This window comes from Podarcis filfolensis (genome assembly GCF_964270895.1).
Source record: "Podarcis filfolensis genome assembly, chromosome: 12".
In the NCBI taxonomy this organism is placed as follows: Eukaryota; Metazoa; Chordata; class Lepidosauria; order Squamata; family Lacertidae; genus Podarcis; species Podarcis filfolensis.
Genome location: NC_139614.1, coordinates 35,988,381 through 36,004,711, shown reverse-complemented (window position 1 = coordinate 36,004,711; position 16,331 = coordinate 35,988,381). Strand labels below are relative to the sequence as shown.

The window sequence follows — 16,331 nt, the reverse complement described above, 5'->3', positions numbered from 1 at the left end:
CAGATTAAAGCCATGTGTTGTGGAATAGAAGGCTGTGCTTCCACCCGATGCAATGGAAGTGTATTTCAAGCTAATGTGCAATAGCCCATCCTAATTTATCCAATTTTGTAGAATATTCTGACATTAATCCACCTAGTTCAGACATAGCAGGGAACTCTGGCTTAATTCAAGCCAGGATATTTGACCTGAACCTGCATGCAGTGGGAGGAGGGAAGTGGTGAGGGAGGAGCATGTGGCTGTGGCTGGTGGTACTTGCCTGAATGCCCAAATGCGGCCAGTGCCACAGTGAGGTAAAGTGTTTCCTCTCTGTGCAAAGAGTATTTATTTAGGACATGTTTTTACCCTGCCTATCTTCAACCATGGAACTCATAGTGACATTCATGTTCTTCCCATCTCAGGCACTGATAAGACACAGAGCAGCTTAGCTTTATTCAAGACTCCCTTTAAAAAAAGTGTCCACTGTCTTCGTCTTTCACTTCTAGGCAATTTGAACCGAAGGTTTGCAGGTGGACAATGTCAGACACTGCCATTAGCTTGCTCGGGCTATTTTAGATGAAGACATATGTACTGACCTCGTGTTTGCGGCGATATGCTGCTATCTTTTCAGTTATCTGAATCAGACACGATGCTTGAGTGTTTCACATGTGACAATAAGAATTGTTGCTTAGAAAGAACATTTGATGTAAACTTTACTCTTTCTTGCTTTCTCAGTTGCATGAACACTATTCAGAAATCACAGTACTTCATGTCTATAACACAAAGTTGTTAAATACCAAACTAGAGAGTGTTTTCTGCTTCAATCTCACAACTATAACAAAGGGCCATCTTCTGTCTTCACTGGCCCCATGTTCCCACTTTCTTTCTTTTTTAATGGCTGTATTTGCATTTTACATTTTATTTTTTAAAAAAATGCATTCATAGCAGTTTCAATGTCATTTGGTACTGGTACTCTTGACCAAGAGCAAACTGAGAGCAGATGGTTGACAGAGAGTGATGCCACCTGGTCTGTCACTGGTGCCAGATATGCTATCTCCTGTCCATGGACGTTTGTGACAAGAGAGGGAGACCAGATAAAAGGCAAACTGTTTGTAAATAGGCTATCCAAAATAACAATGGAATGCAGGAGAAAGTATGAAAATCCCAGTTTGCCTATGCCTTATATTGTCATTCTGTTTCTTTCCTTCCAGGTATAGCTTATGGAAGTTTGTGTTCTTAATTCCTGAATCCTTAATGCACACCATTTCCCTTTCCTTTAATAAACTAGTGTGTGTGTATGCACGCACATGCGCTCCTAGGCAATGATGAAGTGAAGATACATGCATGCATACATTAGGTGTCTCTAGTAGTATAGTTCATTGAAACGCTTCTTTTTTTTGAATAAAATGCTTTGTCCACCATTCCCCTTCATTTTATATTCAGCTGCATGAGCAGGGGTTACCTTTTTTGTTTCCCATAACAAAACAATATAACGCAATACAAGGTTACAACTAAACTACAGCAAAACCGATACCTTCATCTTTATTTCTTTTTTTGCTCAAAGTAAAGATGCTCAGTTTGCTCCAGTTTGGCACTGTGGGCTGCCTTTGGCTGCAATCCTAAGTGTACTCTCTAATGAGTAAATAAACATGCTTAGGGTTGCCCTGTCAATCTGATGGGCCAATGGCTGTGGTTTGAAGAAAACAGCCTGCCAAGCCAAATTGGACTCTCTGGCAGGCTAATATTAGCCTACAGGCTGGAGGTTCCCCAGCCTGCCTTAAGCCATAGTTAATATTAACCACCGTTCCAGATACATCACAATAAACTATGGTTAACAGACAACATAAATGAAAGCTTCCAGTGTCTTCCTTGTAGATGTGCAGTAGCAGGAGAAGGGGATGTACATAAGTTCAAGGCTTGTACGTGTGACACTAAATGACTGTATGGGTTCAAAGCCTTGAGTTATATAAACATCTTATATGCTTACCTTTTGGTATTTTGGAAATGGGCAAGGTAAAAAGAAGTGTTATATTTTGTCTTCAAGATTCTTTATCCTGGCCTTTTCAGATATCAGGTTTTTTTATACACTGCTCCAGATAGATTTCAGCTGCATCAACCTTTGTCATCATTACTTCTTTATTTTTGTTTGACCTTTTCAGAAATCATAGAAAAATGAGGCAATGCTGTACAACCATTAATTACTGTTGCTTCTCTATTTTAAAGAATTTGAACCTACCCTATCCTTTAACTGCCAATCATTTAATTATTGAATGTTCACAGCTTCTCCATTCTTATCCAACAAAACCCTTGCAGATGGCCACAGAAATATTTACAGGGAGATTTGCCCAGTTAACTACATGATACAGAACCTCCCACTTCTTGACCATTTGGTGGTGATGCATCATATTATCCTCTGTGATTATTTTGTGGCAGCTGTAGGTTTTTGTAAAAAAAAATTAAATAATCAATTTACTTTGTGACTGTAGTGCATATATTTTGTTAATAATATTTTACATACAAGGGTGGAATTTAAATTCAAGAAAACTGTGCCCCCCCTCCCAAATATGTGAGGCTGATGCAAGCAATGTACCACAAGTGCAAAGCAAGAGCTGGAAACATGTTTAGAGCCATGTGAAAACATTCCTCTTCTAGTCCTTTGGCTAATTAAACAATCTGTGTGTTTTTAAACTGTGTGGGGGGGGCGTGTTTGTTGTTTTGTTTGTTATTCTGTTATGTATTTTTCTGTTGACTGTAAACTTTCCTGCGATTAAAGGGCCTTTATATACAACTGAAGGGCAATATATAAATGTAATGAAATAATGTTATTTTTATTACATTTATATGTAATAAATGTCAAGAAAAGTGAATGAAGGAGCCACAAGTTATGGGCAAAGGTATTGCTTTTGATTATTCAGAAATGCTTAAGCCTTTTGTCTTTAACATAAACGGGCTTTAAAGTAGGGAGGTGCCTTTTTTTACAATATTGTTTTCTGTTGGTGTGAGGTTTTCAGCTCACAGAACTCATTTAGAGGAGTTTTATTGGATTTGCAAGTATTGGGTTATACAAAACACATTTGCTTAAAATTTGCTTGAAATACTACTCCAGACCATGGTTTATCATGAAGTCATGGGCTCCTGGGGAGGAGATTGCAGCTGCTCTGCTCCTCCTTGGTTCTTTTATCTCATAGTTAAGAAGGAGGGAGCTTAACCATGAGCCTAGGTTCAGACAGTATGTTAAGCCAAACCTTGGTTTAGCAGCTATACCACACTGTATTGAGCTAAAAGGACTGGAGAGGGGCACAGCAGGTACAAGCACTTTTCTGGGAACCAACATGATCATACAGTCCAGGCAAGCCATAGTTTGGCTTACTGAGTTATGCCAACAACATGGGCGTAGCCAGTATTGGGGGGGGGCAGAACCTCTGTTTGCTATGTATTTTTATTGATTTGGGGGGGCAGTTGCCCCTCCCTGCCCCCCTTGGCTACACCCATGGCCAACAAGGCCATAGTATTTACTTTTGCTTTCCTTTATGTTCTGAAATATGTCAACCATTTCTTGCACTGTCTAAGAGTTCCATCTGGCATGTGGCTAAACTGAACATAAAACCTGGTTTCTCCTGAAGCAGTTACATACAGTGGGATGTATCCCATGCTGTTCATCCTCTGAAACAATGATCACTAATGTTTAAGAAAGTAAATTCCATTGATTTCAGTTAGATCCTTACATTGGACAGTGTATATCGAGATGCATGCTGTTGAATCAGGCCAATATTGGTTGAAATCTAGCATAGTTTGGAGAACTGGAAGAAGTAAATACTGTGCTTTACCATAGTATCTAATAAAACATGAATGGCTTCAGGTGCCCTTTCTAGACCCAAAATATCGCCATGACCAGCTAGAGACATTTAGATGAATTTTGTGGTATGCAGATGATGTGGCCATCGTTTATTTTGCCCTTCTTCATGATCAACCAGCTCTGCGTGCTAAGAATGCCTGCGGTAAAACTGTTCCATTGATTAAATGAAAGTAGGATGTGCTAAGGTGTTGGCAGCATTTTGTTCACCCAAAGCTTCATTTGGTGGCATAGTATATAGTGAAAATAATGTTTCTCTGTTTTCTGTTTGATAGGTCAAATACAAACGTGACTTTGAGGAAAGCAAAGGACGAGGTTTCAGCATTGTAACTGACACACCAGAATTGCAAAGACTGAAAAGGACTCAGGAGCAAATTAGTAACGTATGTGGCCCATTGATAGTAGATCAGAAACGTGATGCACAAATGAAATGGCATGGTTGGATCCAATAGAATATTTCCAGGTGTGAGTTTGTATGTATGTGGGGGCTGGAATTGTTTTATGCTTTTGTGTTTGTTGTGCCTGAGTTCAAAGCTGTGTGTTGCTTGTGCAGCACAATGGTGGTGTGTGTTTCCCCTCTCCATACCAATTAAAGGTGGACTTATTGTTCACAAAATATTCATTCCTTTAGAGAAACAATTTCTTGCAAATAAGCACCTTTCTGCTTTCATGTAATGTGCAGGATAAAAATAAACCAAATTTCCAGGTAACTTCATCTTGCAGAATTACTTTACTTACAAATAATAATGGTTTTGCTTCTCTTTGCCATGTCTGTAACTCTTGGCTTAATATGTAATGTGGGTCATGCTCAATCAGTGATGTGAGTTTTCTTCGAAAAAAATCCTGTGCAGATTAGGATAATCTGCACTGAAAATTTTCCAGAGTGCACTGGAATTTTTTTTCCTGATGTCCTGGAGAGCAGAAGTGGACACAAGTGCTTCCTTGACCTCCTGGTAGGTAAGTCACTGCTGCTTACCAGAAATGGGAGAGGCGAGGCAGCAGGGACATGGTGAAAATGCACAAGCCTGAGCTAATCTGGCACCCCTGCCAGTGCGTTTGCACCACACCTCCTTTCTTTCCACCTCGTCCTTCTGTAAGTGCCTCCACCCAGCCATGCTATCTGCTATTGTTACAAAGCGCTCTGTAGCAATGTTTGTTTTACTTGCATCTAGTATGCAAAACTCGTAACTTTGAAACTGCCAATGGTGCCTTATAGTGCATTTGCAATTGACTTCAATATATTATTTCATCTAATTCTTATTTTAACTGCCTTTAGATATACCACACAGCCAAGTTGTATTGACTAAAACATGATTGAAATGGCCAAGAAAAAGGGTTGATTTTAAATAATTGCTTCCCAAACAAACATGCATACCATTTGGTTATTGGGACAAATTAAAACACATCTCTTTTGACAGCAAATAATGAGCTTACATGCAGCTGCCTCCCGTTAAGGCTTCAAGACCCGTATCACAAGGTATTTAGGTGGAAGAGGTGAACGCCCATGGTCTAAGTTCCCATAAAACCTGGATTGGTGGGAGCTCTCGCCAGCTAACCAGCCAAGGTCTATTGGGGCTTTTGACAGCATCTTCTTCCATTGCTCAGCCTACTGAGATTTAAGTGTAAGCATTTATGTTAATTAGCTGAATAAATTAGTGTTTTTTGTTTGTTTTTTAACCTTCTGAGCTATTTTAATCTGTGTAAATATTTGGAGTTTTTCTCTCTTGTAGAGTCTTGTTTTAGTAAAGTCTGTGTATGATTTTATGAAATTTGATCTGGCCTGAGTTCCTGAACCTTTAATTTTGACCGTGCTTTTTGGAGCAAGGGTCATCCACCACACAAGGTAAGGGTTATTATTATTATTATTATTTAAAATAACTAATTCTTACCTATACTGCATACAGCTTTCTGAAAGACTGGTTCTGCAAAAGGCATACTGGTATTGTAAGTACCTATTTTTAAATAACCTTTCCAGAATACTTTTTGAGAAGGAGAATCTGGACTCAGTAAATAAGCTAAGTGAATGGGGCTACATTCTGCAATAAAAATAATAAAATTTAAATTTTCATACAGGAACAACATTTCCTATTTGTTGCTAGGATTGACTTACTACTTAAATGCTTCAGTAATATCATACTTGCTTCACTTTGTAAAAGATTCTTGAGTGATAATGGAGGTCTCGGATCAGAAATAAATTAGGGTGAGAGAGGAGCTCATTCTGTAAGTTCAGACTATAACATTGAACCCAGAACAAATGCACACCTGCAGGTTAATTCTGTGCCCAGGACAGGTGTCTGGTAAGCCAGCTGGTGTGTGCTCTGATTATCTCCCGCTTGGATTACTGCAATGCGCTCTGCGTGGGGCTACTACCTTTGAAGGTGACTTGGAAACTACAACTAATCCAGAATGAAGCAGCTAGACTAGTAACTGGGAGCAGCCAATGGGACCATATAACACCTGTCCTGAAAGACTGCATTGGCTCCCAGTACATTTCCAAGCACAATTAAAAGTGTTGACCTTTAAAGCCCTAAATGGCCTCGGTCCTGTATACCTGAAGGAGCGTCTCCAACCCCATCATTCAGCCCAGACACTGAGGTCCAGCTCCAAGGGCCTTCTGACAGTTCCCTCACTGCAAAAAGTAAAATTATAGGAGATAAGGTATAGGGCCTTCTCAGTAGTGGTACCTACCCTGTGGAACACCCTTCCATCAGATGTCAAGGAGATAAATAACTTTACAACTTTTAGAAGACATTTAAGGCAGCTCTGTATAGGGTAGTTTTAAATATCTGATGTTGTGTTTTTATATTTTGCTGGAAGCTGTCCAGAGTGGGTGAGGAAACCCAGTCAGATGCAATGGAACTGCTTCTAAGTAGAAATGTATAAGAAAGTGCTGTGGGACATGGGAAGCGTGTGGTTGGTTTATAAGCTCCTTCCTTCTCCCCCCCCAAAAAAAATTCCTTTCCTTTCTCTTTTCAGAGCTATCAGTGTTATACCATATTTTCACTGATGTTAATGCTAACCATGGTTGAGATCAAGTTTCATGTCTCCTGCTGTTCAGAAAAATACTAATAAAATATGAATGGTAAGCAGGCTAGCGTATGACATATCAAGATGGAAATTTACCACAAGAGGGTGTCCATTTGTATGCTGTAAAGAGCCTGCCAACCTCCTATTGAAAGATGCATTTTTTCAAGCAAGCAATGCCTCCAGAAGTCAGTGGGAATGGGAATGCTTTGAAGAGAAGCTCTCACAAAAGCAGAATCAAAGGCTTGATAGGATTCTGTTGTCATGGCAGTCACAAACTCAGTGTCTTGTATGGATTGCTCTAGGAAAATTAAATAAATTAACTGCTTCTCTTTAATGACAAGTTTTAGACATTTTGGTTCACCTTTCCATGGTTGGATGGCCATTTTAAATTGCCTGTGCATTTTTCAATTTGTGTGGTGTGATTTAAGATGCTCATAAATTATTTTTTCCAATATTCCAGATCTAAAATATTCACATCTATTCTGCTGAGGAGAGAGAACACACACTGACTTGGGGGCCTCAAATCTGTCTCTGTGCTTGGTGTACATTCACATTGCATGATCAGGACCATTCTACACCCCGTCCCCTGTAATTGGTATTCTTTGCGGGGTATGTTAGATACTTTCATAATGAAAGTATATTTCAGTCTCCATTTTTCCTCATTTTGTGAAGAATAAATAAAAATTTAATAATCACCTCATGTAAGAAATGAGTTTAGAAAATCAACACAAAGACTGCTTAAATATAAAAGGAGGATATCTGCTCCTCGCTTAAATATAAAAGGAGGATATCTACTAAAGGTGCACACGCACACCCACCCTTGATTGTTTCCTAAAAACATTGGATTGCTCTTAGGTAGTACTGGTTGATGGGCTGTCACTGGAGAACTTACTAGATTGCTTCCACCTGCTGACTGGAGAAAGTAGCAAAACCACAGATGATGTTATCACCACAGATGATGTTATCACCCTGCGTTCCTGGCCCAAGGTAAGACAACACTGTCCTTGTGCTGCTGGTGGTGGGGAAATGGCATCCGTTTGCACTTAGCATGCCTATTATCTGTCTCTGGGCAATAGGTACTGAACAACCTCCAAGAATTTGGGCTAAATGGCATTGCTGTTAGGTAGTTTTCCTCTGCTGACATAGACTGAAGGCACACCTTATAATTTAATTTCAAAGATGTCAAAGGGCATAGGTCAGTACTGGAAATTGTGATGGTTGTATAATTCTATGCCACCCCTTTAAATGAAAGCCATTATTACATATATGTACGTGTTTCTAATGCTATCTGTTAAGTTGCTAATGAGGAGAATATACAGCTGTTTTGAAGGCAAATAACAAATCGCAGGGTAAAACTTAGTAAAGATCAACACTCATTTATTTATTTATTACATTTATGTCCCACATTTCCTCTAAGAAGGTCTAGTTGGCGTATATGGTTCTCTTTCTTCCCATTTATTCCTCGCAACAACCCTGTGGTTGTTGGGTTGGGAGACTGTGATTGAGCAGGGATTTGAACCCTGGTCTCCAGGGTCTTAGCCCATCACTCTTAATCTCTATACCACACTGGCTCTAAAATGGCATAAGCTTTCATGGGCCACTGTCCACTTCGCCACATCCAGTGAATCATGCAATGAGCTCTATGAAATCAAATGGCTTCGTGGTTCTTGAAAGACAAACCCCAGCCCATGTGGCAAACCACTTTGAGAAACTCAAGAGAGAAATCGTTTTCTTTGTTTTGTTTTTAATTTGTGTTATGACAGAGGGACCTGCTGTTGAAAGGATGAAAAGAAAGAAAGAGTAAAACTCTGCACAAGCCTTTGGGAGCACCGAAAACATTTCTTTGCATAGGAGCCAACCCCTAGGGGCCAAGGGGTGTTCCCCTCCCTCAAGCTGATGGGCATTGCTATTCAAATGGTGTGCGCGCACCATGTCATGTGATCAATTATGCGGGATGAGGCTTACCTACCCCCCCCCAATATTTTATTTAAGTTGGCACCCATATTCCTTTACACTATGGACTCATTTCCCCAAAGTGTATAAGCCAGCCTTCCTTAACCTAGTGTCTTCCAGATGTTTTGGACTACAACTCCCATCAAACCCAGACAACAGATGTTTTTCTGCCCCACCACCGAATTTTTAGCCTCAGCATGTCTTTTTAGTATTTGACATTTTCAGAAATGCTGCATTTGTGTATGTGTGTGTGTGTGTGTGCTTTTCTGTTTATCATTCTGAGAGTTACATATTTGTAAATATGAAGAACAATATGCTTCTTGTAGGGAAATTGCACTGGAAAGTTTCTTAGACCACAGCTAGCCATATCAACAACTAAATTCACTATCTGCTGATGGTGATGTACTGTGCACTGTTTCTGGCTTTAACTGTACACTTAAAAAAAAATCCCTATAATTAGAATTGTTGGCACATTTGTGCAACCTGTTTACTTGCTCAAGCATAAGCTGTGCTCTGAAATTGATAAAACAGATTGCAGTGAGAATTGGCAAGCAAAGATGTTAAATCAAGGTCCATAGCACCACTTGGAAACTGCAGATCATTATTTAAGCGATTTACTTTACCTTCTTCAAGTGATGTTCACACTGATCTCCTAAAGTACTAAATAACCCAATGCAGCTTTGAGAAATGAATGGATTCATGAGTTCCTATTCTAATAGATTCTACTGGATTGAAAATAGACATGAAAGCAAAAATGAAACAAAATGGGGCTGCGTTCCTGGAGCCTAATAATTACATACCATCCATACTCATGAATTGCATGGTGTGATGATGAGGTAAAAAAATAATAATGCATGGAATCACTGAGCAATTCAGTTTGGTAGGCGTTTAGCTTTTCATACTGGAGTATGTGGTAGACTTACATAATTTTGATATTGCTAAAAGGTCCACAAATTAAAAGTATGTAACTCTGGAGAAAAAAGAGTGCATTGCCAGCTATGGGGGAAATCTGTGTTGGGTGGTCCTCTGATTATGGGGAAGCTCAGAACTAGAATGTGCTGTAGTTTGTATCTTAGCTTCCATGCATATCAGATGCTTATTAGGAGTGAAAGCTATAATGCATTTAATTGGTAGATTAATTAGCAAAAATTCTAATCTCATGCATACACATACTTCTCCCTGCATAAAAGGAGAAGTGAAGATTGACCTGTGCACTGATGTGCCCTTTATGCAGCAATGACAGATCCTAGTTCCTTTATTTGATGGAGAGTAAAAGGAAGCATAAAGGTGTTTTTCTCCCCTTCAATGTCTATCTGCTAATCTTTAGATAATTTGCCCTTCAGGATGCAAAGGCTACAGCTTTCCTACTATAAATAAAAACCACAGCAACTGAAGCCAACTGTGCTCATTTGGAAACCAATGTCAATGTTTCTTTTAAATCTGGCTCTTTCACAGTACAGATGGATTCAAACTCTTAATTTTTAAAAGGACTATTGCCTGTTTAAATAAAATTTAATGATCAGTTAAATTTGTGTATACATTTAAATATGGCTAAAACCAATATTTTTAAAATGGTGATCTATGTGTGTCATAATGGCAATCATCTCAGAAGAAAACAAAGGGTGTGGGGGAATGCATTTGCTAAGGTAACACTTTGCACCAGGAAATAGTTATATCAATATATTAATATTTCTCTCGCATGCCCAGTTATTCAGATATGACACCTTTTTAGTCATTCTATAGGTTTTTAATCTATTAATCCATCCAGTTACTTGATTATTCCTTGCAGCTTCATATCTAGCCAGTTTTGGCTCCAATGTGCTGGTGTTAAGAATTGAGAATATTCTGTATTCTGGAGTTGGTGTGTTTCTGCTTTTTTGGTCCAAGGAGAGCATTACTCTAGTGCAAGCGTGGCCAAACTTGGCCCTCCAGCTGTTTTGGGACTACAACTCCCATCATCCTTAGCTAACAGGACCAGTGGTCAGGGATGATGTGAACTTTTAGTCCCAAAGCAGCTAGAGGGCCAAGTTTGGCCATGCCTGCACTAGAGTAATGCCTGCTGTAGTGGAAAACTGTATTCTAAAAGTGGATGGGGATAGACCCACACATAGTCACACATACAAACAGTTATTTCCCATGAAAACAGAAAAATGTTCTTAGAAACATTGTTCAAGTTTTACTTTTTATTTTCTGAAAAAACAAATAGAAATGCTCCAACACACTTTAGTTATCCTGACTATGCAAAAAAGGCAAAAAATACTCAGTAATACCTGCAAAATGATGTCATTAAAGCCAATGCAGACAGCTACGTTGCAAGCCCTGCATTATGGCTGTTGAAAGCAATTGCATCTGGAAAATTGCATGCATGCAGCTGCAAAATGCACTGACTATCTTTTGCATATTTGAAGCAAAAGCAAGTCTGCTGAGACATTTCCTTGCTGCCTTGATATTGCAGCTGCTCTTACTGAAGATGGAATCACAATTGTACATTTTGCACAAAACCAAATCCACTTTCCCTCTTGGCTGTTTCCTGCTGAACAGCTAAGGTTTGGAAGAGACCAAGAGGGCCTGGTCAAATCTGCTTTTAGACCGCATCTGTAGCCCGGAGGTTTCCAATCCCTGTTCTGTTATTGCACAACAAAAATAATATCCATTGCAACAAGATCGTAATAAGTTCCTTCTGGGTTAGGCCAGTGGCCCATCTAGTCCAGCATCTTATTCTTACAGTGGCCACCCAGATGCCTATGGGAAAACAGCAAGCAGGATTTGGAAGCATTACTACCTCTGACCATGGAGGCAAAGCATAGCCATTGATAGCCTTAGGTAAAGGTAAAGACCATTAGGCCCAGTCATGACCAACTCTGGGGTTGCAGCGCTCATCTCGCTTTATTGGCCGAGGGAGCCGGTGTACAGCTTCCAGGTCATGTGGCCAGCATGACTGAGCCGCTTCTGGCGAACCAGAGCAGCACACGGAAACACCGTTTACCTTCCCGCGAGAGCAGTACCTATTTATCTACTTGCACTTTGACGTGCTTTCAAACTGCTAGGTGGGAAGGAGCAGGGACCGAGCAACGGGAGCTCACCCCGTCGTGGGGATTCGAACCGTTGACCTTCAGATCGGCAAGTCCTAGGCTCTGTGGTTTAACCCACAGCGCCATCTGCATCCCTTATTGATAAACTTAACCTCAACGAATTTGTCCAATCCCCTTTCAAAGCCTTCCAAGTTGGTGGCCATCATTGTCTCCCAAGGGAGTGAGTTCCATTGCTTAACTAAGTGCTACATGAAGAAATACATCCTTTTATCCTGTTCTGAATCTTCCGACATCCAGCTTCATTGGGGACCCACAAGCGTTATGAGAGAAGGAGAAAAATTTTCTCCACTTTCTCCATGCCATGTATACTTTTACAAACTTCTATCATGTGCCCTCTTAGGTCGGGTTGCCATGTTTCAAACCCCGCCTTACAAAAACGCCCCCAAAAGCGATTTACCCTGGACATCAATTCTGCCTTTGAAATCCCAGTAATGTCCAGGAAAATCAGGACATATGGCATCCCTACATAACGACAACTCTAGGTTTCACCCCACAGATCCTACTTGACATGGGGTACGAACAAGCCAAAAAACCTATCAAACAGCGTGTGGAAGATACTGAACGCCAAGCAGATCTAGCCAGATGACTGAATGACCTGAATACTTGAAGGAGTCCTGCACAGATGTTAAGCTGCTAGAGAGGCCTTTCTTGGTGCTGTGCCATTAGGTGTTATACCCAGCGTGGTTTAATGATGCCCTACTTATGAAACTCCCTGCCTCAGAAATATAGCTGGTGACTATGCTGCTTACATCCAGATGCCCGTTTAAAACTTGGCTATCTACCTAGTCATTTGGGAGCAACTAGCAGATTGATGGCTACAGTTTCAGGGATGCAGGTGGCACTGTGGTCTAAACCACAGAGTCTAGGGCTTGCCGATTGGAAGGTCTGTGGTTCGAATCCCTGCATTGGGGTGAGCTCCCATTGCTCGGTCCCAACTCCTGCCAACCTAGCAGTTCAAAAGAACGTCAAAGTGCAAGTAGATAAATAGGTACTGCTCCAGCGGGAAGGTAAACGGTGTTTCTGTGCACTGCTCTGGTTTCGCCAGCGTAGTCATGCTGGCCACATAACCCGGAAAAACTGTCTGTGGAAGCGGACAAACACTGGCTCCTTTGGCCATTAAAGCAAGATGAGTGCCGCAACCCCAGAGTCGTTTGCGACTGGACTTAACTGTCAGGGGTCCTTTACCTTTACCTTTTTACAGTTTTATGATGGGTTGAAATATATTTTTAATTTTTAATTGTAGTGGACTCTGCCTTTTTATTGAGGTTTTACCTTGAGATCTTTGGATATAGCTGTATAAAATTCTTTTAAAGGCCTAATAGTTATAAAATGCACAGAAATCATCTTACATTTTTAACAGGAAAGAATTAAGGGAGTTGTATGAAATATTCTTCAATTTTGTTTTCACTTAAAATAGTATTGCAGGCCTTAATCTTTAGCACAGAGTAAGAGCAGAATATTTTGGCAACGTGTTTGAATTATTCAGATAATTCTCACTTTGGCCAGAGCGGTTGCATATGTTGAGTACTGCATCTTGCTTGTAGCGTGAACAGCTTGCATCTTTACTTGTTAGCTTGCTTTGGCTGTATGACTCCTTCCAGGGATTTTATAAACTTAACTTTTTCTGAAGGCATTCTGTTGCACGGAGCAGTCACAGTCAGTTGAATCTCAAACAGCTCTCCCTTTAACATCAAGGCCAGCTGTTTCTATATGAACAGGGATTGAAGTGCAGATATGAACGTCTTTCTGCCAATTGGCAAGCTTGTAGTAGTAAGGGACATAGTAACTTTTGTATGTATTACTTGCCTAATGCTTGTGAACTTGTTGAACTACCTGAGCTGCTATTCAAAGTGGATTAAAGGGGTAGAGAGAGCATGAATTATGTAGGATGCCCCGAAAAACCTTCATCTTTGGAATGTGCTGCCCTCTTACCTGCCTGTGTGTGCCATACTGCGGTCCTCCTACCTTTCTCCTCAAGGTCAGCAAAGGAGCTTATGAGGAGCATAATGGAACATGCAAAAGAGGAAGGTGGAGAAAGCAAAATGTTTTTTTCTCCAGCTGCTAGCTTGCTATGCCTGCCTTGGCCTTGGAGTTATTTATTGCATTTTTATGATTCATCATCTGCCTGGTGACTGGGGAAGCATTTCTGTTGTGTTTAAAATGCTGAAATATAGATGAATAATACTGGATTCCTAGTCATTCTTCTACTTCGAATGGAGATTTTTGAATGCGCCAGCGTTGTTTTGTTTGTTTATTAGTCTTGATTCTTTGATACACTTTGTAGCAGGGTTAAATGGCCAGAACACCTTCCTTTTAAAGTATGACAGGGATGAGATTTTAAGGTTGCTGCAAGATACGGTAGAGCAAAATGCAATATAAATTACACTACAGGAAGATCATCAGAGAAAAGTGAGTTTTCTTAGATGAGAATGGGGGGGGGGCCTACTGTGAATCTGTTAAAACAAATATGGTGTGGTTTTACTTTTAGAGGTCATAATGGTGTTTTCTTATAAATAAGTTGGATTTACTACAGCATTAGTATGCAAATATTAGTCGGGGGGCTACTTTGGAAAGGAGAAATCCAGTGTAGACTGATGCTTATTGGGACTGATGCTTATTGGGATAGAAGACAGGGAAACCAACAGTAGGTTGTATGTCTACTTTTGGGTAAAATCTGAAATAAAAAGTGCGCTGGGATGTTAGTATTTCACCCTAGCTCTGTTTAAGTGAATAGGCATGCTTGAGGTTCTTCACTGCATACCTGTGTTTTATATGTAGGATGAAAATATGATTTTAAATAGGGGTATTTTAAGAGATGTTGTTACCTATGAAAGTTGTAGAATACTAGAAAATTGCTGCACAAAACTGTTATTGCCTGTTGCATTTATTTTGAATGTAGTATTGCCTCCCAGCTGAACTGTAGATCTTCTAAATGTTTAAGAGAAAACGCTACTGAATATGAGAGAGGATATAATATAATGTATCATTTCTTACAATCCTAGAAATTGTTAATGACTTGCCAACACAGCAGATGCAACGTTGCCAAACTTGAGTAAATAAACTATTGTGGGCTGTATTCTTCAATGTAGCAAAAGGTCTGCTTACTTGAGTAGCTTGTTGCCTGGTTGGCGGTGAGGTAATTTGTGAGGCCCAAGGAGCAGACACATCTGGAGGGGGACACATGTGGTTCACTGATTGACCAAAAAAGGGCAGGAAGTTAAAATATTGACCTGCAATCTCATTTACCACTCTTCCTGTGGTTTGTGTCCTTGGCCCTGTCAATCTGTGCACCAGTGGTGCTGGGAAAGATTTTTTAGCATACCTCTCTGTCTGATTGGCAGATGGAGATGTTTCTATGCAGGGCTCTTCTCTCAATAGAGAAGTATTTAAGGACTCTCTACTTTAGTGTGTATTTCAGCCTATTTTTGTTCATATATTTAGTTTTCTGACATCAATCCTGTGGGTATAATTCCATTAAAGCTATTCTGAGTGGATACTTGGGGGCTATTATGAAATGTATTAGCAAAAGGGAATAAGCAACAGTAACAATGGGCAAAGCATTCAAGGGGAGTAATAGTACTGCTCTATTCTGTCTTGGATGCGGGTGGCGCTGTGGGTTAAACCACAGAGCCTAGGACTTGCCGATCAGAAGGTCGGCGGTTCGAATCCCTGCGACGGGGTGAGCTCCCGTTGTTCGGTCCCTGCTCCTGCCAATTTAGCAGTTTGAAAGCACGTCAATGCGCAAGTAGATAAATAGGTATCACTCCGGCGGGAAGGTAAATGGCGTTTCTGTGCACTGCTCTAGTTCGCCAGAAGCAGCTTAGTCATGCTGGCCACATTACCTGGAAGCTGTACGTCGGCTCCCTCGGCCATTAAAGTGAGATGAGCGCTGCAACCCCAGAGTTGGTCACGACTGGACCTAATGGTCAGGGGTCCCTTTACCTTTATTCCGTCTCGGTCAGACCCCCACCTGGAGTACTGTGTCCAGTTCTGGGCACCAAAATTTAAGAAGGATATTGACAAGTAGAAGGCATGCAGAAGAACATGCCCAAGATTATAAAGGGTCTGGAAACCAAGCCTTATGAGGAATGGTTGAGGGAGTAGGGTATGTTTTGCCTGTGTAAGAGGAGACTTAGAGGAGATATGAAAGCTGTCTTCAAATATCTCAAGGGCTGTCACTAGTATTTTAACTGTTCATCAAATATTTGAGCATCTGTGGCAATAACTGAGGGGAAGCTAGTAGCCTAGTCTGTCATTCTTCAGATCAGCAAAGCTATCAATAGAGCAACTGTTGACTAGTAGGAAAATCCCCAGGAAAATTCTAATGTTTACTTCTGCTTTAGGAGCATTTAGGAACAGACATTTCCAGTCCAACCAGTGAGACAAATATTTGTGTTCTCAGAAGAGACTGATCCAACCATGATAATGAT

The 16,331-nt window shown here is 40.5% G+C and overlaps 1 protein-coding gene and 1 long non-coding RNA gene across 15 annotated transcripts in view; one reads left to right on the top strand and one right to left on the bottom strand.

The window, feature by feature from the left end:
- Positions 1-16,331, top strand: part of NEBL (nebulette) — a 174,823-nt gene that overhangs the window by 99,183 nt on the left and 59,309 nt on the right. For 7 of the 14 annotated variants that reach the window (XM_083579371.1, XM_083579367.1, XM_083579374.1 and 4 more), the window contains exons 1-2: positions 7,324-7,444; positions 7,716-7,843. Coding sequence is in view for 4 of the 14 variants with exons in the window: in XM_083579366.1 (XP_083435492.1) it covers positions 4,105-4,212 (108 nt within the window). In the remaining 10 variants the exon portion in view is untranslated. Of the gene's footprint in view, positions 1-4,104; positions 4,213-6,805; positions 6,912-7,316; positions 7,466-7,715; positions 7,844-12,402; positions 12,634-16,331 lie in introns of those variants that run through there. The other 7 variants (XM_083579366.1, XM_083579364.1, XM_083579365.1 and 4 more) reach the window with 4 other exon arrangements.
- LOC310746360 lies at positions 312-7,158 on the bottom strand. The gene is made up of 3 exons (XR_014540669.1): positions 6,953-7,158; positions 1,964-2,127; positions 312-749 (listed from the first exon to the last, which is right to left on the bottom strand). It is a non-coding gene; the product is annotated as an uncharacterized lncRNA (long non-coding RNA).